General features: G+C 42.0%; 1 protein-coding gene across 7 annotated transcripts in view; it reads left to right on the top strand.

The window, feature by feature from the left end:
* RNF152 (ring finger protein 152) overlaps positions 1 to 17933 on the top strand; it is a 79932-nt gene extending 61999 nt beyond the window's left edge. For all 7 annotated transcript variants that reach the window (XM_081252108.1, XM_081252110.1, XM_081252109.1 and 4 more), the window contains one exon: positions 9874 to 17933. In XM_081252108.1, coding sequence (XP_081108234.1) covers positions 10024 to 10635 — 612 coding nt within the window. In that variant the 5' untranslated portion in view covers positions 9874 to 10023 and the 3' untranslated portion in view covers positions 10636 to 17933. The remainder of the gene's footprint in view (positions 1 to 9873) is intronic.
* The last annotated feature ends 6817 nt before the right edge of the window (positions 17934 to 24750 follow it).

Genomic DNA, 24750 nt, shown 5'->3' with positions numbered 1-24750 from the left:
AAAACAAATTGCCTTCAGGTTTCAGTGGTTGGAATTTGTGGAATTTGTGGTTAGGTAAGAAATAGGAGTGGGGATGCACGTGTGTGGTTCATATTATGAAAATGCAAATACTTACATAGGAAGTTTGTCAGGGGCCTTCAGAGGTTCTCTGTCCCCTGCACATGAAGAGCAGGGGCAAAGGGGACCCTCCACAGAGAGAGACCTGCTCCCCTGGGCACTTGCCTACTCGGACAGCCCCTCAGTCCTTAACTCACAATCTTGGCCCTCAAACATCCTCCCCAGTGATGATTTAATGTGCTTCCCTGGCATTGGGCTGTCTTTAGATATCGCAAGGTATCGCTGCCTTGCGATACCATCTTAAACTCCTGCATCTCTTGAGACTTGTGAGCTCAGAGCCACCTTGCTGTCTGGGATGATGCTGACATGGGTCAGATGGAATGCTTAATCAAATAAAGGAAATTTCGGTGTCCTTCCCTCTGACTCTTCTTGCTCTCCAGTGTCTCTGAAGTGGAAAGAACCGTGGGCCAGCTTAGGCTCCTTGGGTTCCAATATCTTTTCTGGCTCTAACAGGCAATGATAGTTTCTTGCTTAGTGGTTCTGTCTAAGCCCTATGCATGATCAATTGAATTCATATGATCACTTGAAGAATGCTTTGTCTACACTTCCCCTCACCTTTGCTTCTCTTTCCACAGATCAGGTTGCACAGTCAGGGTCCTTGAGGGCAGAGACTCTTGTTGCCATGGTGACCCCAGTGCCTTGAGTAATGCTTGGCACTTGGTGGATTCCCAGTAGATATTTGTTTACCCCCTACTACATATTTTATCTTAGTAGATGTCCAGCCATTGGGAAGACTTAGGATTTTTGTTTGTTTTCCATTCCTTTACTTTACTTATGTGCCTGGCTTGTCAGTTCCTTCAGCTCTACTCAGAATTCTAGGAGTTGGGGTAATTGATCTTTTCCCCTTTGCTGTGCCTGTCTGTCTGATGGCATCTTTTATCATCCCCTCTCTCCAGGGAGTCTGGGGATCACCTGACAGTCCTTTATATCTCTTCTCTACCTTTGTAACCATCTGCAACTTTTCTCTTTGCCGTCATTGGGTGATCAGAGCAAGTGAAGGTGAAGCTGTGTGTCTGATTGATTCCAGCATTAACCTTGGCCTCTCTATGAGCCAGACAGTTATGCAAGCTTCTGCTCAAGGGACAGTTGGAACCACCTTCACGTAGTAGCAAGTTTGGATAATGGGAATATCTTGCTTGAGCTGAGAGGGTTATTGATTAAACATAAATAGTTATTCCTTTGATAGTTGCTGCAAATTGAGGTTGTGGCTGTTTCTTTTAGGGTGTTAGCTCTCTTTAGACTCATTCATTAAACCTAAGGCCTAAAGGAAGAAACTTCTAATATGTAAGATGCTTCCCATTTATTTTAGATGCCCACTGTCTCATGTAAGCCTGCATGAGATCATTGACAGTTAATATGTATAAATGATCTGTCAGATGTAATGACTATAGAACAAACAGCCTGACAGCTCTGTCATGTTGTTGAAAACCCAGGAGTGTGGTTAGCAGTTACTTAGGTCATAGAACTATTTTTACTAGAAGGGACTCTAGGGCATCATCTAGTCCAGTGTCCTTGGAGGTGAGGACACTGCAGCTCATGGAGAGGTGATTTGCCTAAGGTAACCCAACTACTTATAGGCAGAATTAGAGCTAAAATCCTTACCTCCTGATTCCTGATAGTAATGATTATCTGATAGATATTAAAACGAGCAAACCAACAAAAACCAGTGGTTATTATCAGTCGTGGCAATAATGAAATTTGGCTTTAATTCCTAAAAATGTCTTGGTTCCAATATACTTTGATTTTAAATATTCATCACCAAGCTGTGGCTAGGTCAAATGCATTCATCTTTTCCCTACCTTGACTTAATTGAAATGCTCCTATGTAAGTACATCTCTGGAAACTGTGGTTTGGTTTCAGCTGCTTGGTTAGTTGCATTTTTGCAGCGAAAAGATTGGCACGTGCAGAGGTATGGTCCCTACTCTGTGGGCAGGTCCATCGGGCTCGTGGTTGTCCCATTGGGCAGTGCTGGCAAGGCTAGCCCTTTGTGTGGCAAGTCCCCAGGCTGACCATGGCGTTCTGGTCTGCTGCTCTTTGCCCATTTAACCAATGACCTCTCTCCCTACCCTGCCTGCGTCTGCTACCGGGGCCATTCGGCCTCCAACACCGTCACCGTCCTTTGCCCCGTCCCCCTTGGTCACCCAAGACTTTTAAGTAACCATTCTCACTTTCCAGAATTTTTGCATCTTCAAATACACAAACCATGATGCTCATAGGAGAAAACAGGGTAACTGTTTGGGCCCATAGAATTCTCACTTGAGATTTGTCAGAGTCCTGGAATCCACTGCCTTCTCCATGAAAACAGAGTGTAGTTATACCAATTGGACTTTACAAGTATCAACTGTCCTGAAAGGGTTGCTCTCTGCTACCAGAGAACCAAAAGTCAGCCACACATCTTGTCACTGCCAGCCATTCCTATTCTTGCAATTAATCGGAGTGTTTGTCAAGATCCAATATAACTAAATGGTCTTGCCAGCTGACATGCCAGATTAAATGGAATTGTAATTAATTTCTTCAATCTCAATTCAAATATTTACATTTTCTTGAAAAATTAAGTAAATGACCTGCGTCAGAAAGACATGCTATTTTAAGAGAATAAGAAGAGCAGGGGCTTCCCTGGTGGCACAGTGGTTGAGAGTCCGCCTGCCGATGCAGGGGACACGGGTTCGTGTCCCGGTCCAGGAGGACCCCACATGCCGCGGAGCGGCTGGGCCTGTGAGCCATGGCCGCTGAGCCTGCGTGTCCGGAGCCTGTGCTCCGCAGTGGGAGAGGCCACAGCAGTGAGAGGCCTGCGTACCGCAAAAAAAAAAGAAGAGCAGTATAGTAACTAGTTTAGTCTCTGACTTAGAGATTTTTCTCAACACAACCATTGAATTTAAGATCCTTGTGTAGACCATCAAATGGAATAATTCAAGGTCAGGCACATGTAATTAATATCAGTTCGTGTCACAAGTGGGGAGAGGCTTCATAGTTGATGTCACAGACGCGGATCTAAATCAGAACTATGAAGAGTCTTTATAGTATAAACAGAGTAAAACTACCTACATTATAGTCGGCAGGTTTCATATTCAAGAATTTCATATCCAAGGATACAGAGGGCCAGCTGTCCTAGGCCATTTTAAATAAGGGGCTTGAGCATCCTTGGATTTTGGTATTCGAGAGGGGATCCTGGAACCAATCCCCCACAGATACCAAGGGACAACTGGATATATTTCATCAGCTTTTCTATCTCATGTGCCCAGACTTCTAAAAGCAACTGGTACTATAAAAATTCAGTGTTGGAGACCTTTGCTTTTTTTACCACCCACTAAATTCATGGGAGCATTTTATCACACCCACACCTGTAATAAAAGTGCTTAAAATTATACAGTTTTTAAAAAAGAAGAAATTTTATTTTATGAAAATATATCGATGTTGTAAAGCAACAAATGTCCATTGCCCCTAAACAACAATTACAATATACACACCCCTCTGGTTTTGGCATTTTCCCTCCAAGTCACACCTTCCTCCATTTATACAAATCTCAGTTTTTTAGACTATTTTAAAACCAGGGCATGCATTAGTATTGAGTTCGGTGATGATTCAAAGCCTTTAATTTGTATATTGTACAATTGACATTATTTATGAAACTACTGTTTTTTTAAATTTTAAAGTAATTTTTTAAGAAGATGTGGTAGGAGTTTATTAATTAACTTATTTATTTTTGCTGTGTTGGGTCTTCGTTTCTGTGCGAGGGCTTTCTCTAGTTGTGGCAAGCGGGGGCCACTCTTCATCGCGGTGCGCGGGCCTCTCACTATTGCGGCCTCTCTTTTTGCGGAGCACAGGCTCCAGATGCACAGGCTCAGTAGTTGTGGCTCATGGGCCTAGTTGCTCCGTGGCATGTGGGATCCTCCCAGACCAGGGCTCGAACCCGTGTCCCCTGCATTAGCAGGCCGATTCTCAACCACTGCGCCACCAGGGAAGCCCTAAAGTAATTTTTAATTAAGGTAATATATATTGTCTTTTTTTTTTTTTTGGCCATGCTGTGCAGCACGCGGGGATCTTAGTTCCCCTACCAGGGATTGAACCCATGTCCCCTGCAGTGGAAGCTTGGAGCCCTAACCTCTGAACCACCAGGGAATTCCTGAAACTACTGTTTTATGAAGATACGTTTGAACATAAATTCTAGATCATAAGCCACAGCTAGTTTGAGAATGTCCTCCCTTAGCTGCTATTCCCCTTTTTGTAGTCTGTTTTTTTTTTTTTCTTAATTTTTACTTTAGGTTCTTTCAAAATAAACTGTTAAAACTCGTTCCAGTATATTTCAGTTTACACCTGTTCTTATGCGTTCTACCAAAATACTCTTTTCTTTTGAATTTGAGTACTTACTTTGAGCATCATGTCTTGCTCCTGTAAGGAAACTAACTCCAAAGACAGGTCTCTAAAGCAGTTGCCAGTGTGTGATTGTGTATCCTGTGTTTGACTAGGAACTCCGAGTTTCTTTTTTAGCTTGTGTGGACCTTGTTTCTTCTGTAGTTGACTCATATCTTTTGAGTTTATGATGAAAGGGAGAAAGAAGATTCATCATTACCTTTGGTCCAGAGCCTCATAAATTTTCTTCTCTTTACCTAAATTGTCATCATCATTTACTAATTATGCTACAGGAAATAAACTGGAGTTCAGTATGGGCAGAATCAGAGAGCTGCCCTGCTGTCAAAATGACTTGAGTGGCTGAGCACAGAAGATAGGAACTGTTTTCCCCTTCTGCCTTTGTGTTCAGCCTGTGTTGTAAGGCCTACACTTACTTGGATAGAGTTGAAAATTGTGTTGTATAATCTAATTTTAAGGGAACTCAACACCAATTAAGTGAACATTACTTGGAACATAAATTCATGAATAAAATTGCATGTTGGTTTTGTTGAAAAATGATGGTGTGGCAGGTCTTGGGGCAGGGCCAAGAGGAGTGCTTGCCTTCCTCCTCCCAAGCTGTTGCACACGGCCATACTTTAAGAGCCAGGAAGCGCCTCTGGGTAGACCACACCCGGCACCGTGTGGAGTCCAAGTCAGAAGGAAGGAGGGATTAGCACCAGGGCTCCCTGAGCCCTTCTCTACCTGGCAGTGCCTGAACACACTTGACCTTCAGCCACAAACTCCATCACCCCTCATTAGCCAGTGAGGAAGCAGACTCTAGAAGCTTTAGGACTTGTTCCAGTGGCACCGCTGATGGTGACAAAACAGGGATTTGACCCAAGATTCTTTGAAGCCAAAGCCCCTATTCTTCCCACTCTGCTAAGCTGTTTCCCACATTTTTCTATGGAAGCAAGGTAATTAATGCGGCCGTAGAGAAAGGTAAGAAAGGAACTGGTGGTCACTGTTTCTGTATTGGTGTCACAAAGTATTTTTTTGTTCCCAGCTCTCTTTACATAGAAGGTGGTTGCCCTGAGTGCCATTGTTAAGGACAGCTTTCTCCAAATTCATAAAATGGCAGAAATCTGTGCTTTTCTTTTTTGTACCCCTCCCCAATGTTTTTTTAATTGAAGTATAGTTGATTTACAATGTTGTGTTAGTTTCAGGTGTACATCAAAGTGATTCAGATATATATACATACTTTTTTTTTTGCAGATTCTTTTGCATTATACTTTATTACAAGGTATTGAGTCTAGTTCCCTGTGCTATATAGTAGTTCCTTGTTTATTTTATATATAGTAGTTTGTGTCTGCTAACCCCAAACTCCTAATTTATCCCTCCCCATCTCTTTCCCCTTTGGTAACCATAAGTTTGTTTTCTATGTCTGTGAGTCTGTTTCTGTTTTGTAAATAAGTTCATTTGTATCATTTTTTTAGATTCCACATGTAAGTGATATCATATTTTATTTGTCTTAATCTGTCTGAGTTACTTTGCTTAGTATGATAATCTCTAGGTCCATCCATGTTGCTGCAAATAGCATTATTTCATTCTTTTTTATGGCTAAGTAATATCCCACTGTATACATGTACCACGTCTTCTTTATCCATTCATCTGTCAATGGGCATTTAGGTTGCTTCCATGTCTTGGCTACCGTATACCCCTCCCCAATTTTGTCATTTCTGCCACCCTAGTTCATTATGATCAATCTCTGTCCCCCCCTCCATTTAACATTCACATCTTCCTATGATTTATAATATTATGGCCTGCTCTCTGTCAGTGGGCTTTAACAGTGAGGATAGATAAGAGCATTGGTCAAGATTCACCAGCAAACCCTGTGTTCGGTTTTTATTTTCTAAGAAAAAAGAAATGCAGTACCTTGGGTATAAAATTAGAAGAATTCCACCCTCACTGCTGACACTTTGGGGATTTCTGCTTCCGTTCCACATTCCCCACCTCAGTGTCCGTACACTTTTTCCTTTCTGAGCTTCAGACACTACCTTCTGCTCGGACCTGTGGCTGGCAGACACCGTATTGAACAGCACAGACCAGACCATCCGGCTGTGAGCGCCCTAACTTGCTTGCTCTGCCCGTCTTTTCTCAAATTTCTCTGCTCTGGAAAGAAAAAGAACTGTTGCTCGATGCTCTTTCCTCTAAGCTATGATCCTATTGCCTGACGTCACTCCGCATCACAGGGAACTCCAGCATCCCGCCAGCCTCCATCATACCCCTGGTCCCCTGCTGAAGTCACACCCCCAAAATGCTAGTGACCTCCTGGTCGCCACACCTCAAGGTCTGTTCTCAGCGCCCACTGCTCATAGCCCTTTGCTGCCTGGAACTCTTCCATCTGGGGTATGTGCTGGGAGGGGTTCCTGGGTTTCCGCCTATGTCTGCCTCTATTCTTCCTTTTAGCCAGGCTTAACGATAAGTGCTGCCTAGGGGTCTCTCTCTGCTCTGCCTTGTCTGTCTCTGGTTGATATCTGTGCTCCGGAGATGCCACCGAGATCTCTCAGATCTGGTTCTGACTTTGCTCTGCAATATCACAACGCAGAGTACTAACCACTATGCGATCACGGTGCACCATAGTCCCTGTGGCTGCCATATCAGATCCATATATTCAGCTTTCTTTTGACTCTTCAACATCTTCCTGGGTAACTGATTTCTTTTATCTTCCTAGCCCCTCAAATGGAATGCGGCCCAAACAGAACTCATCATCTTTTTCTTTGCCATCCCTATTTCTTTTAATAATAATACCAGCCTCCCCTCAAGACTTGACCTTGGACTTCTTCCCCCTTACAGCCTCATTGTCACATGTGGCCAGATCCCACTTGACCCCTGTAGGACCTGTCAGCACTTTTCAGCTCTTCATTCTCATCACCACTCTTGACTTCAGCTACTCGTTATCTCTCGTCTAATATTATAATAGCTTCCCAGCAGGCCTTTCCAGTCTATCCTGAATATAGCTACCTGATGAATCATTCTCATATTCTTAACCTTTCTGATGTTTTTCCATTGCTCACTAGAAAGTCCCACATCCTTGGCACTCGAGGCTGTCCACGGTCTGTGGTCTGTGGTCTGTGGCCCGTGCCTGGGTCTGATCACCTCTCCCCTTCCTGTGGGCCCTGCTCTCCCTGGCTGGGCCTGTGGGAGGGTGCTTGCCAGTTCTGTGAGAATTCTGTTTCTTTAAAAGGCATCTGTATCAAAGACCTAAACTTACAAGCTAAAACTGTAAAACTCTTAGAGATGGCATCTATAAGTTACTCTTGTATTAGAAAAAATCTTCTAGTCAGTGTCACAGCTAGAGTATAAAAATAATTCTGTAGTTGCTCACCCCTTTTCCTTTGCTCATGCTGATTTCTGAACTTGAAAATAACCTGTCCCTGATTTTACATGTCTGAATCCTCTCCCTAATCCAGATTCTTCACTGAGCCTTCCTTTATTCCTCCAGCTCCAGTAAGGCATGCATCACTGTATTTCTATTATAACTATTTACTCGCATAACTATTTAAGTACCTTCAGGCTGGGAGTTTCTTATGAGTGGTGACAAGGTCTTTGTTACAAGGGACAAAAATAAATATCATAATGCTTGACACATGGTAAATATTCAATGAGAATTTGAATGAATAAATGAATAGAAGAGAATATATATTCCCTAGTTCATTCTTGCCTAACTTTAAATTGCTTAAGAGTGGTATTTCGGTCTGATTCATCTTAATATCCTACCATGGCTAGCTTTGTGCATAACAGATACTCAGTAGATATTTCTTTTTTATTTTTATTTCCTTTTTCAGCTTTATTGAGGTATAATTGGCATATTAAATTGTAAGACATGTAAAGTTGACATCGCAGTAATCTGAAATATGTCCACATTGTGAAAGGGTGCCATCTCACATATTTATCTTTTTTTTTTTTTTTTTTTGGTGAGAACATTTAAGTTCTACGGTTAGCAAATTTCAATTATTCCATAACTATTTCTTGAATTAGTGGATAGATGAGTAGTTGATTATATTAATAATATGAGCTTTCTGAATGCTATGTTACTATATTTTTACTTTCAGTAATTTGAGTTCTCTTACTACAGCTAAAATATTTTTAAATGTTTCTCTTTTGATTGTCAACATTAATTTTTATCAGTGATTATTTTTGACTTTTTCTGCATGTTTAATTTTGATTTTAACAAATCGTAATCATTGGGGAGGGGTGCATTCTTCATTTCACAAAGGAAATTGGAAAGAAAAAGAAGGTTCACTTTTTAAGAAAAATGTGAAGGAGGTTTTCTGTGTTATTAGCTCCTGCTTCTGGGTGTAGGTGGGGTTCTAGGACTGACAATTATTTCTACAATAGTGGTTGAATAGTTCTTTCCAGAGGCATCATGGCTCCATCTAGAGACACATAATTTGGATGCTTTTAATAGGAAGCAGAGTTGGGCAGCCTTTATTAGAACACTTGGCGGGGAGGGGGGGGGGACGGGGTGGTCCTTAAACTCCAGTTAAGTTGAACTAAGTTATTCTGCCTCCTGTCAATACCAGAAGGCTAACATTCCTCCTTCTCCTCCTCCTCCTCCTCCTTTTTTTTTTTCTGGTGAGGCTGCCTTACCAGTCTTCTCTGACAATAATGCTTGATTATGATCAGTGAATTAACAGTATTTGCTTTTGGTCATGTTAATTGATGCAAGCCCAAATAATAATGAAATTAAAAGAACTGACTGAAATGTAGTAGTGATCCTGTGTATTCTTGTGACCCCTACTGCATAAAGGTTCACTGTTGTTATTTGGGGGTTATTTTGTTTTTGTCTCTTTTTAAAACCAACTGACAAGAATTGCCTTGGTTCAGGTGATTTGGTGGAAAAGATAACAGATGCCTGCATGTGCTTCTTTGGTGGCATCATTTTAATTACCTGTGAGAGAGGAACAGTCCTAACCCATATCAAGTGAGCGAGCTAGTTACATGAAATACCTGGATTTTTAAAGTTGCCCGTATCTGGCAATGAATACTTACAGGAAGATAAGTAGAGTCAGAAAAAGAAGGTCAGAGGACCTAAGGAAAGAAATTTACTTTTACGAAATGCTACAAACTTATTGGAAACGAGAGAATTTCTGCAGTGTATTTGGAAGAACAATCCAGAAGAACAATAAAACAGAAAGAGCAGACTCCCTCTGTATACCCCATAGAGATATTTGTTTCTTCAGAAATAAGCAAAGTATTCACGGAGACAACTCATCACTGTCCACTGGACGTTACGGGACTCCTACAGTCTCACAAGTGGGAAACTTTACCCTTTTGACCTGGTGTCAAGACTTTTGAGCAGCTGTATAAATCCATCTCAACTTGTTTGAAGTAATTAAGTTGGTTTGCATTTTTTGTCTCCTTCAGAAATGAACACGCCTGAGTATGCTAGATGCCTGTGAACTCCCCGATCCTCCGGCGACTTTGGAAAGACTGCAAGAAAGAAGGTGGCGGAGTGGTGGACTCTGAGAACAAGCTCCTCCCCGTCGGCCTTGGCCTTCCTGCCCACAGTCCACCATGGAGACGCTCTCCCAAGAGTCTTTGCTGGAATGTCAGATCTGCTTCAATTACTACAGCCCCCGGCGAAGGCCCAAGTTGCTGGATTGCAAACACACGTGCTGCTCGGTGTGCCTTCAGCAGATGAGGACGAGCCAGAAGGACGTGAGGTGCCCCTGGTGCCGGGGCATCACCAAGCTGCCCCCGGGCTTCTCCGTGTCCCAGCTCCCGGACGACCCCGAGGTCCTTGCCGTCATCGCCATCCCGCACGCCTCCGAGCACACCCCAGTCTTCATCAAACTTCCGAGCAATGGGTGCTACATGCTGCCCCTGCCCATCTCCAAGGAGCGAGCGCTGCTGCCCGGAGACATGGGCTGCCGTCTGCTGCCCGGGAGCCAGCAGAAGTCCGTCACCGTGGTGACCATCCCGGCAGAGCAGCAGCCTCTGCAGGGCGGGGCTCCGCCCGAGGCGGTGGAGGAGGAGCCAGCCAGGCGGGGCGCGGTGAAAAGCTCCACGTGGTCCGGGGTGTGCACTGTGATCTTGGTGGCCTGCGTGCTGGTCTTCCTTCTCGGCATCGTGCTCCACAACATGTCCTGCATTTCTAAGCGCTTCACCGTGATATCCTGTGGCTGAAGAGGGCCGCGGGGGAAGTCTCTTGTGGGTGCCAACTAGCGGTTGAGCAGGTGTTGGTGATGGATCGCGGTGAGGAGATGGGGGGCCACGCTGACCATTGGGTGCCGAGTGCTGGCCTCTGGGCTGCCACTTGATTAACCCAAGACAGACACGAAGGGTAGGATGTGAGGTGTCAGCAAGATACCAGGCAGAGCGCTCTGATTATTGGTGGCAACAGCTTCCAAGACGATCGCATGCATCCTCCTAATCATGTATTAAATGGACTGTAATTATGATTTCTCAAAATCATGTTGCCAGATAGACCTATTCTACTTAGATGTTAAACTGTGGAAGTGCATACAATGTGATCTTCTCTAAATGTGGTAGATTAAAACAAAGATGCTATGTATACAAGTAGAATTAAATCTGAGAATCCATGTAAACATTCAGTGATAACATGCAGTGCTGGTTTCTTTCCTTTTTAAAAAAATGAAACCCAGTCTTCATTTAGTTGCTAAGGCCTTTTATACTTTTTGAATGGCACCCAAATTAAAATAAGTTAAGTGGACAGTTTTTTCAGGAAGATATTTGAACAAGTGTTTCCAGTGTGTTGTGTTTTGTCACGTACCTCCATTTTTCTTCCCTTGTAATTAGAGCTCGCTATGTGTTTATTAAACGGAAAGCCCAACAGGGGAGCAATAAACTGAGTAATAATGAGAAATGCCTAATCCCACAGGAAACCTACATGCCAATTTTTCGCAAGCCATCTCACAAAATAAGAATTTTAAATGTACATATTGTGTATTTGTGTGTGGGTGTGGGTGTGTGTGTAATTTGACTTACCTCAGGTTTTGAATCTTTTCAGAAGAATCCCGGGAGTAAGACTTTGTGGGCATGAGTGAGTCCGGGGTCTGAAATGATGGCCACCTCAAGGGCCCCGGTACCCACCCAGCGAGGGGTCACAGACCCGTCACTTCCAAACTTGCTCCTCTTCTGTGTATTCAAGTCCTGTATTCTGTAAGGCACTAAGGGAGAGTGACCGAAGATTCTGTCTTTTCTCCCAGTTTTGATGTATTGTAACAGCCATGAGTGTTGGTAAACAATAACAAACTTGGACTGGCATTTTAAGACGGTCCATGATTATTTTTTGAAAGAGATTGTTCCATGAGAGTTAAATCCTTTTGAATTCCCGTTTCCTCTTGTTGGTATACGTGAGACCATCTCTTGTATTTGAAAATATGTTTTCACTCAGGAAAATGGCAAGGTGAGCTAGGAACTCCCATTCCCAGTGTAAGTGGACCAGTTCTTCGTAAACTCTCAGACGTTCTTAATGTGTAATGGCCTACAGATGCTCATGAAGAAAGCTCTGCTGGTCTTAAATGATAAATTTCTATCCCTGAATGTGTGTGCGTTCAGACATAGCTGTGAGCTTTACAGTTCTCTTCTAGTTTCTCTTACGAAATTCATGAAGCAAGTGGTAGGTGCCAAGGTCCCCACTCATAAATATGTCTGTTGATGTTCCATTGAATCCCTGAAAATGGGGACAGAAAAATAAGCAGTGACTGGCTCCAAAAAGTAAGGCTAGAAAAAGCCCTTAAGACTGAGATAATTTAATTTACTTATATGCTAACTGTTACCTTCAAGCAGCACAAAATATGCACATTAAAATGATGGAATTAATGAGATAAAATGACAATATAATGAATAGAATCCCAAGCTAACCCTGTTCATTGACATGAGGATTTGGTATAAAAATATGAACATGGGTTTTTCAGATCTTTCAAATTTGTCATTAGACCTTTAGGAAATGTATTTGAAAGCTCAAACTAGAAATTAGGTTAAAATGCCATTTTATTGTGTAAGCTATTGGGCTTTATACAACAAATAATCTAGGATTTATCTGGTATTAATAACTTAGGTATCACATTAGCTGAATGCTATCCTCTATTATGTAACCTAATATACTGTTGGGTTAGTTTCAATTTCTCAAACTCTCCCAGGCTGCCCTGATGCATGTCTGACCTAATTTCTATTCCTCTTGGGAAAAAACCCCCACAGAAATGTTACATTAAGAATTCTACATTTCAAATGGACTTTACCCTTGCAATATTAAGTCATGCCATTTTCAAATTAATTTTGAGAATGATGTCTACATATGTTTATGTCCAGTATGAAATGACCAGCCCTGGAGTGTAGTGTGTGATAGAATTCTACATGGTCTATAGGTTATATATAGACACTAACATATGTGATGATACAGTGCCCTGTGTTTCTTAGTGCAAAGCTGTAGAGTACAAATGTCCATGTACCTTTTACTTAAAAACAACCCTGTGCTAGAGCTGCAATTAAGCAGTGCAAAATTAATCGGCTCTATGATAGATTCTTGACGTTACAATTTAAGGTACAATAACAACCAAAATCAGAATTTTTCGTGTGAGTCTTACTGATGTCAGAACAATTGTTTATGTGGATTCTGCCTGCAGTTATTTATTTGTGTACCTGCTTATCACGGTGTGCAATCCTGTGCATGCACGCGTGTGTGCGTGCACATGTGTATGTGATGTCTCAGACTGCCGGATAGGATTTTTATAGGCTTAATGATGTTTAATGTATTTAGCATCCCGTTGCTCTGGCCTCTTTGGCATTTACCCACGACACTAAAAACTCATCTACCCCATGTGACTCAAGTCCAGTGACACAATCAGCCAGAATTCACAGTTGCACATCAATGAAAAAACTCACAACTGAAAGCACAGAAAGAGCTGTAAGCAACCTCTGGTGGCTTCATTTTGTAGAGGAGTCTGCTGGGGCCCCCAGAGGTGCAAGCCCGTTTGTCATTCGGCAGCAAAAGGGGGACCAGAACTTTGTACTGCAGTTTCCTCTTGCTGCTTCCTAGACCTGTCGACCTCTCTGTTGGTCTGTGATCTTTTTCAGGGAGGATCAATACCCTTTACTAACTCAACTATTAAGTTTTTTGTTTTTGTAGATTTATATATTCACTTTAGTTAGCATCTACCTCTCTGGGAAATGAAAGGAGGGTTGATTTAGGGATGAGTATAGACAGTTAAAGAGAACCATGTGATCTGAATTTTTTTAATTGCAAAACATTGGTTCCCCCCTCCCACTTGAGCTATAAAGGACAGTGAGTGTTGTGTAAATAGTAAACTATAAGAAGCATGAATTTTCCTCTTTATTAATGATCTTGACATAAGCAAGAGAATGCCGAATATGCTAAGTAGAGCCAAGTATGCGATCAAAAAGCATTGTCTTTGGAACATTTTTGTATAATGACCTGGGGCATAAGTTGTGAGAAGGCAAATGGGTTCTCAGGTCCAGTCATACTTTATGATCAGAAAGCTATAAGGCATTTCCTTTAGGAATATAATGAAGTTTAATCTTGCACATGACTTGAGTGGGTCCCTTGAAGGTTAAAACCGTGTGCTGGTGCAACCTTGGGATCTTCTAGATTGACGCTGTTCAATAGAACTTTCTGTGATGATGGAAATGTTCTATAACTTAGGCTGTCCAACACAGTAGCCACATTGGGTGTTGGGCAACTGAAATGGGATTAGTCTGAGTGAGGAACTGGATTTTGTATTTTATTTAATTTAAAGTTATTTAAATAGATGCCACTCACATGTGGCTAGTGGCTATTATATTGGACAGTGCACTTCTGGAGGGTTGTGCAATGGAATCTAGCATCAAAATATTAATGGAGTAAAGAGGGTAAGGCGAAGAAGACAGTTTTTGGTTTAGTAACATGCAGTTGGCTTAAAAATATATGATCTCAAGTATGACAGTAAAAATGCATCAATTGCTCTTCAGGGTTATTAGATACTCTGGGCCAAGGAATAATCAGTGAAGCTTAAAGAGTGCTCGATAAAGCCCCCTTTTCTGGGATCATTAGCTGCATGTGAATCTATTGTCAAAAATAGTAGTTAGACAGTAGCTCTAAAACGTTTGACTTGCATGACCTGTACTGTGAAATTGTGTCTTGTGACCAAAAAGTAAATGTTACAGAAAAAAAAAAAAAAGCCTAATGAAATCCCTCTTCACTTTCAGGGTCTTACCCAAACGCCATCATTGCATTAGTAAGGTATGAAATAAAAGAGCAAGCATGTTTTGCAGTGTTCACGGGGAGTGTTTTTGTTTGCCCTTGAGGTCTGCCAGCTCGTCATTGTATTTGAGGTGGGCATAGGTGGGCATCATTTTTCAGATGCCAGACAAAAACATAGGTACTATTTTTAGAGTGAGATTTGACATTGTTTTCGTCCTGTTTGTTTTTTTTTTAGTTATCACTGAAAGAATCGAAGATTTGAAGCCTTGCACAAAGACACTTTGTTTTACATTAAAAAAAAGTGCCCATGGAATTTAAAGCCTTGAAGGTTATTAAAGTTACTAAAATTGCTTTTTAAGTGAATAAAGGGAAGCAGAAAATTCAATTTGAGATATATTTTCATAGAAAGATCAGACTCTTCCTGATAGTACAGTATTTATTCCAGTCTAGATTTGGTTTTATAGAGTTCTCATAGTTTTATTTGAAAAGCTATGCTGTGTCTAAATTGGTTAGTCTGCTTTTCATTGTCCAAAAATACTGTAAACCAAATGCATTTGCTTCAATTTAGCAGAATTGGGTTGATTTTTTTTTTTTTAATAGAGAACTCATCAATGGGCAGGACTCTTTAGTTCATCCTTGAAAATGATTAAAAATTTTTTTGCCCTATGATAGTTTTTCTTTAGACTTATGAGGAAATTCGAGGTCCAAAGGTTATTGGTATGAGAGGAGTGATATGCCACTGGTTTGAATTACTATCTCCTCTTAGAAAAATGTTGCTGCCAACTAGTCAGCATTTTCACACAAGTGTCATCAGTCAGTCAATCTGTCATCCTTGACCTAGAAGGAGAAGCTGTTCCTTACCATTTCCACCATTCTCAGTAAAACATTGCCCACAAAGTAATCCTTACTGAAAGAGAAACTCCAAAGAAGAATAAGTCAAGATAATTCAACAACTGTTTTGAAAGTGGTAGTCTATTTCAAAAGTGATGACAAGTTGCTGAATTTTGTTAAACATGAAAGTCTTCTCAAAAAATAAGTGGAAATTCAAGCCATCGATTTTCCTGACACAATTGATTCACTCTATATAGATATAAATATATATATGTAGACACACGATTTAGCTATAACGGAAGCTAAAAAGATCAAGTAAAATGTTTTCCAATGTGGGTTATATAATGGTGAATTTAGATGTTAATTTCTCAACAAATGTTATAGGCTGCATCCATTTTGTCAAACCAGCTATCTTTGGAAGTGTCTGTATAACTAAGCTCTTGAGACTTTTCAAATATATGAAGAGGTGGGTTCCAGCATATACATTTTGTTGGAAAGCCATTGATCATTAAAGAATATTAGTGGGTGGGGCATTTAATTTCTGTCTTCCAAATGACTTATTTTTTGGCTCTGCTCAAGTTGTTGAGGGTAGAGCTCCATTATTCTCGAACTCTTGCAATATGGCTCCGATTTTTCTGCACAAGTTTCCTTGCACAGTCGGGCCAATTATTTTGTTTTCAGGGTTCACTGCCTGGGGTACCTCACTATATACAATCTCACTTATGATGTAGTGGTGCTTGAAAACACTCATCTCATTAGCTGGACTTTATTATTCTAGTCTACAGTTTTTGATACTATTCATATTATGATCTTTTTAGAGACAATCAGTAATATTTGGGGCAAAGAACTGAGGGGTCTCTTGAAGTCTGCAACAGCATGTATTTTCTTTGTTTTTCTGGGGGATGTTCTTTTATGGCTGTCCCGTTCTTCTAGAACACTGCTCTAAATTCATCTCCATGGGATGTAGGGCTAGTAGCCCGTGTGAAAGTCTTCTGTGGTCTCCCTGGGGTATGTTAATTGGATAATTCTAGCAAGAGTTTTCCAAAGGGAAGCTCAGCTTTTAATTTGACATTTGCTTTTTGAGTATCCAGAGGTAGATGGTTGGATGTGATGGTTGTGAAGGAGCATGGGCTGTAAGAAGGAGGAAATAGATGAGGCAGATGCCCCTTAAAGGGGAACAAGTTGAGATATTTAAGTCATCCCTATTTAAAAAGTGGGAGGACACAATTGTTGGTGTCTTACCCTGTGCTTCAGAAAATTCCTGGTTGGATTTTCCTGGCTGAGAGAAAACCCAGCTCTCAGGTAGATACTGTATGGTAGAGGTGGAGACGTGGCATTGGGTCTATGGCAACAGATAGGAAGATATCCCCAGAGAGTGAGAAAACACTTGCATAAAGGGAGGGAAATCCGTAATGAGGTGATAACTCCTGAACAAAGTAGATAGAAGATGAAGGTCAATCATGGCAGAAACCAGCTGAAGAAAGAAACCCAGGACAACTGGGAATAACTTAGCCAAGCACAATCTGTCATTCCAGTATGGCCCACCAAATTCAATTCAGGATGTTTAAACTGAGGACAAACAGGGAATATGATCAGCTGAAGAGAGGGTCCAAGGAGGCCCTATTGGGTGTTAGCACACAAGACAATTTCAGAACCTGCTCTGCAGTTGGTTGCTGAGTCATTGCAGACAAACTCTAATGACATCCTCTTAACCATGGAATGCAATGCCCATGCCTGTGGATGTATCCTGACTTGAGTAGGTTAAGACTATTGGGAAGACTCATTCAGAATATTTCCGTTTCTATCCAGGTTGTGGTCATTTATTATATTTTTTATTCCACCACTTGTTCCTGTTTCGCTCCCTTGGCAGATGCAGGTGGGGAGGCTGGTTTCAGCTTGGGGTGGTTACAAACTCCCAACATACGCCATGCAGCTGCTGCACAGGGTCCCTGCCGTTTGGATGGCTCCACTGGTGGGTTCCCTGGCCCTCTTGATAACTAGTATTCCAGTCAAATGGCTAGATTAATGCTGCTCAGAGGCTGTTAACTTAAGTCCTTGACATGTTTCATTTACAATTATGTGGATTATTTATTTTAGAATCTTTTCTTTTAAAGGGCCAAATAGCCCTACAGATAAATGAGCTGCTGGACTGTAGAAAATATTGTCCAAATGTTGCCAAATATTGACTTCGTTAGGGGGATATCAAGCTGCTGTTTATAAATCTGAATGTCTTAAAAGCATTCTTGCTTGCTCTTTCTGTTGTAGGTGGTGTCTTAGCAAGTTCTGAGTTTTTCCAATGAACCTGATTTTAATATATGGTATTTTTGTATGCCAATCTGATGTCTTGTCCTTTGTATATGTGGTAATGTTGATTTTATGACTACTGTTAAAACACATTTGCTATGATTAAAATTCATAAAATGATTTCAAATAGACTCGTGTTGGTTTCCCCCACCCCCACCCCATGAAGAGAAAAAAATTGGCTGGAATTTTCATCATCAGAGACTCTAATAATTTTAATAGACTTGGGTCATAAAGCAACAAGCTGCTTCTGAGCCAAGGATTTTAAGTGGAGTTGACCTTCAAGTGGCTCCTCTGAGAAGACAAAGAACACATTTGTAATGGGTAAGTCCAAGCGTGCTTTTGCAGTTTGGGTTTTTGTGGCTTCTGGTGGCCCCAACTTTATCCTCTACCATTTAGAAGTGATGCTGTGTGGACCATCTCTAAGTACCTTGTGCAAAAGAATTTCTCGGGTCCCTGTGTAGTGAGAAGTACCATGACCTGGCCTCTTGGCCTTGCGTCTGGAAAAGAATCTTTTAACAAATGTTTTTATCAGCGGAACAGAGGGTGTTGGGGCAGCCTTTTTGGATAAAAGCATTCTGCCTTTCAATAACTTGGGATCACATCAGCGAAATTGCATTTCAGTTGAACAGGTGCCCTAATCCTAATTAAGGGGTTAGCAATGATTGGATATGCATGAACGCTAGTGTTAGTGTGCTCAGGTTCTCGCTGGGAAGTTAAAAAAATAATCCCTATAGTTTTAAACATGAGAGGTTACTGTGCTTCAGTACTCATTTCCTGTACCAAAAAAGCAGGCCTTTTTTAGGGAGTCCAGATTTTTGAAAGTGTGAAATTTATTTAGTATATTTTAGGATTTCTGGTGTGGATTTCCCTGATCTCAAATAGAGAGGGTGTGTGTGTGTGTGCGTGTGTGTGTGTGTGCGTGTGTGCTGGGGGTCCAGGGAGGGATTCCTTACTGTTAGAGCCGAGCTTTTCTGTCAGCTAGAGGAAGAGTTGACTCGAAGAAGGCATTTAAGGCATTTAAATGGTCTTAGCTCCTCCAGGAGCTTAGCCAGGACTGGATCTCATGTATAGTTTGATCTCAAGGCTTCTCTAGACTGAATGGGGGCCAGGGCGAAGGAGAAAGAAATCACGGGAGAGCTCTACACGCCAGTCTTGCCTGGGAATAACCCACGTTGGCAACCTCTTCAGATGACACTGTTTGGATGGCACAGGTGGTCTGCTTGTGGTACAGGGCTGGAAGGAGAGGGTGAGCCTGTGTCAGCTCCAAGCTCTTTGCCGTTCTGGCCCCTCCCTGCAAAGGGGGGGCTGAGTGTGAGTAGTTGAAGGTCCCATGGGGATGGTGCAGGGTGCACACATAGGGAGTGGAGTCAGGTCCGGTGTCCACTGCACCCCACCGTCACCCTCAATCCTTACATACATACCCCTCCAAATACCAGCCAAATTTCCTGAGATGAAAGCCTGTCTATCTGCCAATGCGTTGTCTTTCTTAATGCTTTTGTTTCCAGTGATAATTCTGGGAAGAGAAACCCATGTCCAGTGTCCACCACGTAGCTGCAGGCTGGGGTAAATGGTGGCCCGGGAGGGGGTGGGGGGAAGGAACTGATCCAAAAATTAGACTGAGCCTCTGCTTTTCTTTACATAAGTTTGAAAACTTTTGCACAATTTTACTTGACCCAGAAAGTGATACAGCTGTAATTGGGTTCGGTCTCTCTCATTCCCCAAACCTACTGCTCCCTGCATTCCCATCTCTCTTCACACTATTAGACTTGATAAATGATTGTTTTCATTTTTTAAAAATTTATTTATTTATTCATTTTTGGCCGTGTTGGGTCTTCGTTGCTGCACGCGGGCTTTCTCTAGTTGTGGCGAGCGAGGGCTACTCTTCCATGCGGTGCACGGGCTTCTCATTGCGGTGGCTTCTCTTGTGGAGCACGGGCTCCAGGCACGCGGGCTTCAGTAGTTGTGACTCAGGGGCTGTACAGCACAGGTTTGGTAGTTGTGGCGCACGGGTTTAGTTGCTCCGTGGCATGTGGGATCTTCCCAGACCAGAACCTGTGTCCCCTGCATTGGCAGGCGGATTCTTAACCACTGTGCCACCAGGGAAGTCCCAATGTTTGTTTGTTTGTTTGTTTTTTTGCGGTACGTGGGCCTCTCACTGTTGTGGCCTCTCCCGTTGCGGAGCACAGGCTTTGGACGCGCAGGCTCAGTGGCCATGGCTCACTGGCCAAGCCGCTCTGCGGCATGTGGGATCCTCCCAGACCGGGGCACGAACACGTGTCCCCTGCATCGGTAGGCAGACTCTCAACCACTGCACCACCAGGGAAGCCCCCCAATGTTTGTTTTTATTATCATTATTATTCACAGGAGTAAGTGGATGTATAGATGTACCTGTGTGCATGCATGCCTGTGTGTGTGTACACACATATATATGAATATTTCATAGACTCTTGGTATCGTTTTTTTTTTAAAGCTTGAAAGAGTGAAGATCTTTCGAGAAAGATCAAAGTAGAGAAAAGTACTCAGATTTGGCTACAAAGAAAGGCTAGTCTGGGTAGAATCATGAGAGAAATTAGGGAGAAGGAAGCTCCCCTGCAATCCCTCGTTCCTTTGCTCAGAGCTGCCACTGACTGATCGCCACGCACTGGGGCTGCTGAGACAAACAAGGTGGAAACGGACCCTGCCCTCGTGAACCTCACAAGCTTGTAGCGAAGGCAGGCATTAATAAATAACGCTCATGTCCAGTGCAGATGTACATGCTGTAACAGGGAAGCAGGTGGGCTGACCTGGTAGGTTCATGGTAGGGGATGTAGTCAGAAAAGCCTCTCTGGAGGAAGTGTCTTCTAAGATAAGATCTGAAGGATAAATTGGTGTCAGTGAGGACACCAAGAAGGGACAATAAGGGACAAAGGAGGTATGAGGGTTTTTATGGAGACAGAGTTGGCTTTTCCTGTTAGGCCCCCTGCCATTCATGCATTGCCTTGTGTTGTGTTACACTGTGATTGATGATATTTCAGTAGGACTCCCCAGTCCCCGAGAAGGTCCACAAAGGAACATTTGACAAAAGCACAGCTATGGGGTCCATTTCACTGGTAGATATTTTCATCTGTCATCACCATGTGGAATGGTCTCCACAGTGGACATTTCACCTCCTTGTGCCCACATAACACGCAGTTATTTTCTTCTGCCTTCGCCATGTTCAGAAGAAGAGGACATGGAATCTTATGTCCCGATCCTTATTCGTTTCAGAATCAGACAGATTCAGAGCCCGATATTGACAACCTGTCTAAAGTAAGTGTTGAGAAAAGCATTTCCCAAGTTATATTTTGAGAGATTAGTAGGTGTTATATGAAAAATGTTTTATGATTTGAATAAACTGGGAAAATACTGGGTTAAGCACGGTTTTTTTTTAACTGTAGAACTTATCAGAGACTTTAATATGTGTATTAGTTCTCTAGAGAAACAGAACCAGTAGAGGGTGTGTGTGTGTGTGTGTGTGTGTGTGTGTGTGTTTGTATTCTCTCTCTCGATATAGACCCTTGAACAGCACAGGGGTTAGGGGCACTGACTCCCCACTCGGTTAAAAATCTGCCTATAACTTTACAGTTGGCCCTCCATATCTACAGTTTTCCCATCTGTGGGTTTAACCAACCCTGGATCACTGGATCACGTAGTACCGTACTACACATTTATTGAAAAAAATCTGTGTATAAGTCGAAACACTTGCAGTTCAAACATATAAGTGTGTATGCATCTACATGAGATCTCTCTCTCTCTGTATATATATACACACGCATAGAGTGTATATATACATATATCTATGCATATAGATTATATATACAGATATACATAGTATATACACATATCCGCAAGTATGTATGTACCATCTAGATAGAGATTTATTTTAAGGAATTGTAGAGGCTATGGCAAGTCCCTAATCTTCAGAGCAGGCTGCAGACCCAGGGAAGAGTTGATGGTGCAGCTTGAGTCCAAAGGCTGCCTTCTGGCAGAATTCCCTCCTCCTCAGGGGAGGTCAGTCTTTTTTCTCTTAAGTTCATCAACTGATTGAATGGGCCCACCCACATTACAGGGAACAGTCTGTTTTACTCAAAGTCTACTGATTTAAATGTTAATGTCATATAAAAAATACTTCCACAGCAACATCCAGACCAATGTTTGATCAAATACTTGGTTATTGTGACCTACCCTAGTTGGCACATAAAATTAACTATCATAATATGCTCAAGAGCCTTGCAAATCTGTCAAAGGGGAGCACAGTGCACATCACTTTTCCCCAACTTATCTGAGTAAAAAACTCATTGTTTGCAGAATACCTATTAACATCTGGTAGAACACAGTTTGGGGAATATTGACCTTGAAAATGATTCACAATTATGACTTACTCCACATCATCAAAATCTGGACTCCAAAGTGCATTAAGTGCTTATTATTATGTAATAAAATTAAACCATTAGCTCATGTTTGCTTTTTTATTTTAAATCAATGTCATGCAAATGTAAAAATAACCCAGTACCTGTATTAGAGTTACATTGATGGTATATTGTGAGCAGTTTGCATGCTGAAATTCCACGTACTGCCCACATTACCAATGAAATGGTAGCTTTTGGGATATGCAGGGTGGTTGGAGCTCTCTTCTTTTCAGATCTCATCACTTCCTGGACTTAGATTCTTGCTATTGCTGTAGGGAATAGTTTGCTTCCTCCATCCTGTCCAACAATGAAATGTTCTCACATTAGCAAATCACGGGGGGTGGAGGGGAGTATGTATACATCTGCTGTAGTAATAAGGGTATGGATGATTCATACTTGAACATGTTGCATAGAGACCAGAGAGGTTTTGGAAAATTATAGCCTAAAAATTTATAAATATTCATTACTACATACTGTGGGGTTAAAAACAACCCACAACAAACTAAATTGATAATGATGAGCAAAACCAACAATAATTTGCTATTAAGAAGCAAGAAGGGCAGCAATTAAAGAACATGATCATTCAAGGCAGTGCTGATCATGAATACAGATCCTCCCCCAAACTGTAGGACTTCAGCTGTTTGCATATGCACGTGTGCAGTAGGAGGCTTGCAATGTTAATAAAACACGGAATTAGCAAAAAACTAAATTGGAGGCAGACGTAAACTCTCTCAGCTCTCAAACGCACTAAGTTTAGTTTAAAAATACTGAACTTAGCAAAACATATGTAGTCAGTTATTAATGAGTTGATCTCATTGAGGCAGGCAAGAAAAAGTGTTGGGATTGGAGAGCATGCCCGCAGCGGGCAGAGGCCCACATACCTTGAGAGCTACTGCACAGAGAATTAGGCGAACAAAGGAATTTACAAGCATATACAAAACACATAAATTAAAAAGAAATCCTTGGCTTCCCAGGTGGTGCAGTGGTTGCGAGTCTGCCTGCCGATGTAGGGGACACGGGTTCGAGCCCCGGTCTGGGAAGATCTCACGTGCCGCGGAGTGGCTGGGCCCGTGAGCCATGGCCGCTGAGCCTGCGCGTCCGGAGCCTGTTCTCCGCAACGGGAGAGGCCACAGCAGTGAGCGGCCCGCGTACGGCAAAAAAAAAAAAGAAAGAAATCCTTTTTCCATTTCACAGAACATCATTTTAATAGAAATATAAATTTCATGGAATGAAATCCATAGTTGTCATAGAGCAGTCCCTGATTATCTGCAGGGAATACATTCCAAGACCCCCAGTGGATGCCTGAAACCATGAAGAGTACTGAACCCTATATATACCATGTATTTTCCTGTACATACATATGATAAAGTTGAGTTTATAAATTAGGCACAGTAAGAGGTTAACAGCAGCAACTAACAATAAAATAGAACAATTACAACACACTGTAATAAAAGTTATGTGAATGTGGTCTTTCCCTCTCTCTCTCAAAATACGTTATTGTACAAAGTTAATGCTTTTTCCATCTTAACTAAGAATTTATCAAGCACGTAACTTTTGCAGTTTGAGGTACGACAACAAAACTAGCGTGAATTTCTTTTTCCTTCTTCACAATTTCACAGACAAGATTTATTCTTACTGTAGATCTTAGCAACCTCAGCATATGCTTTTTTCTTTCCTTATGAAGTTGCAAATTTAAAGGAAGCACTTTAGGGCTTGTCTTTGACGTATCTGAATTGCCAGCGTCACTACTCTTGGCCTTTGGAGCCATTATTAACTAACATAAAGGTTACCTGAACACAAGCAATATGATACCATGACAGTTGATCCCATAATGGAGATGGCTCCTAAGTGACCAACTGGCGAGATACAATGGACAAAGGGATGATGATTCAGGTCCTGGTACCACTGACAGAGGAGAGCCTGTAGATCCTGCCTGGGATCTATCCCTGGTAGGCTGGGATCTCTCCGTGCTTTGCACTCGCCATTGCATCCAGTGCCTAGTGGAGTGATCGATGGTGTGTAAGGGTTCGCTGAATGAATGAGTGTATGTGTCGTCCTGTCTGCTGAGATAACTCAGCAACATTAGGCTCTGGTGCACTGACACTTTTGGGATATGCGGGGTGGTTGGAGCTCTCTTCTTTGCAGATCTCATCACTTCCTGGACTTAGATTCTTGCTATTGCTGTGGGGAATAGTTTGCTTCCTCCATCCTGTCCATCAAACCCACTCTAACGAGTTGTTCCTGTTCAGCTGTCTTCTTACAATAAAGTCATTTCCTCTTCCTCAAAATGTTCCTGCTCAAGGCTGACTGGCTTGGCAACTTCGCTTGTTAATCAGAATTCGCTGAAGTGAAGTCTGCACCAACCCTCTCACTTTGACCACTTATAGATGTTGTACATTCCTCATAGTCCATTTGCTTGAATACATGAACACGCTCTATTTTCTTGTATTGAATTGCAGTACATGGTGTGTGCTTAAGAAGGAGGGGACAAGACCTGGACTAGGGTGATGCAAGTGA

The sequence above is a fragment of the Mesoplodon bidens genome (genome assembly GCF_964165515.1).
Source record: "Mesoplodon bidens genome assembly, chromosome: 13".
Lineage (NCBI taxonomy): Eukaryota > Metazoa > Chordata > Mammalia > Artiodactyla > Ziphiidae > Mesoplodon > Mesoplodon bidens.
This window is presented reverse-complemented; position numbering and strand designations above follow the sequence as displayed.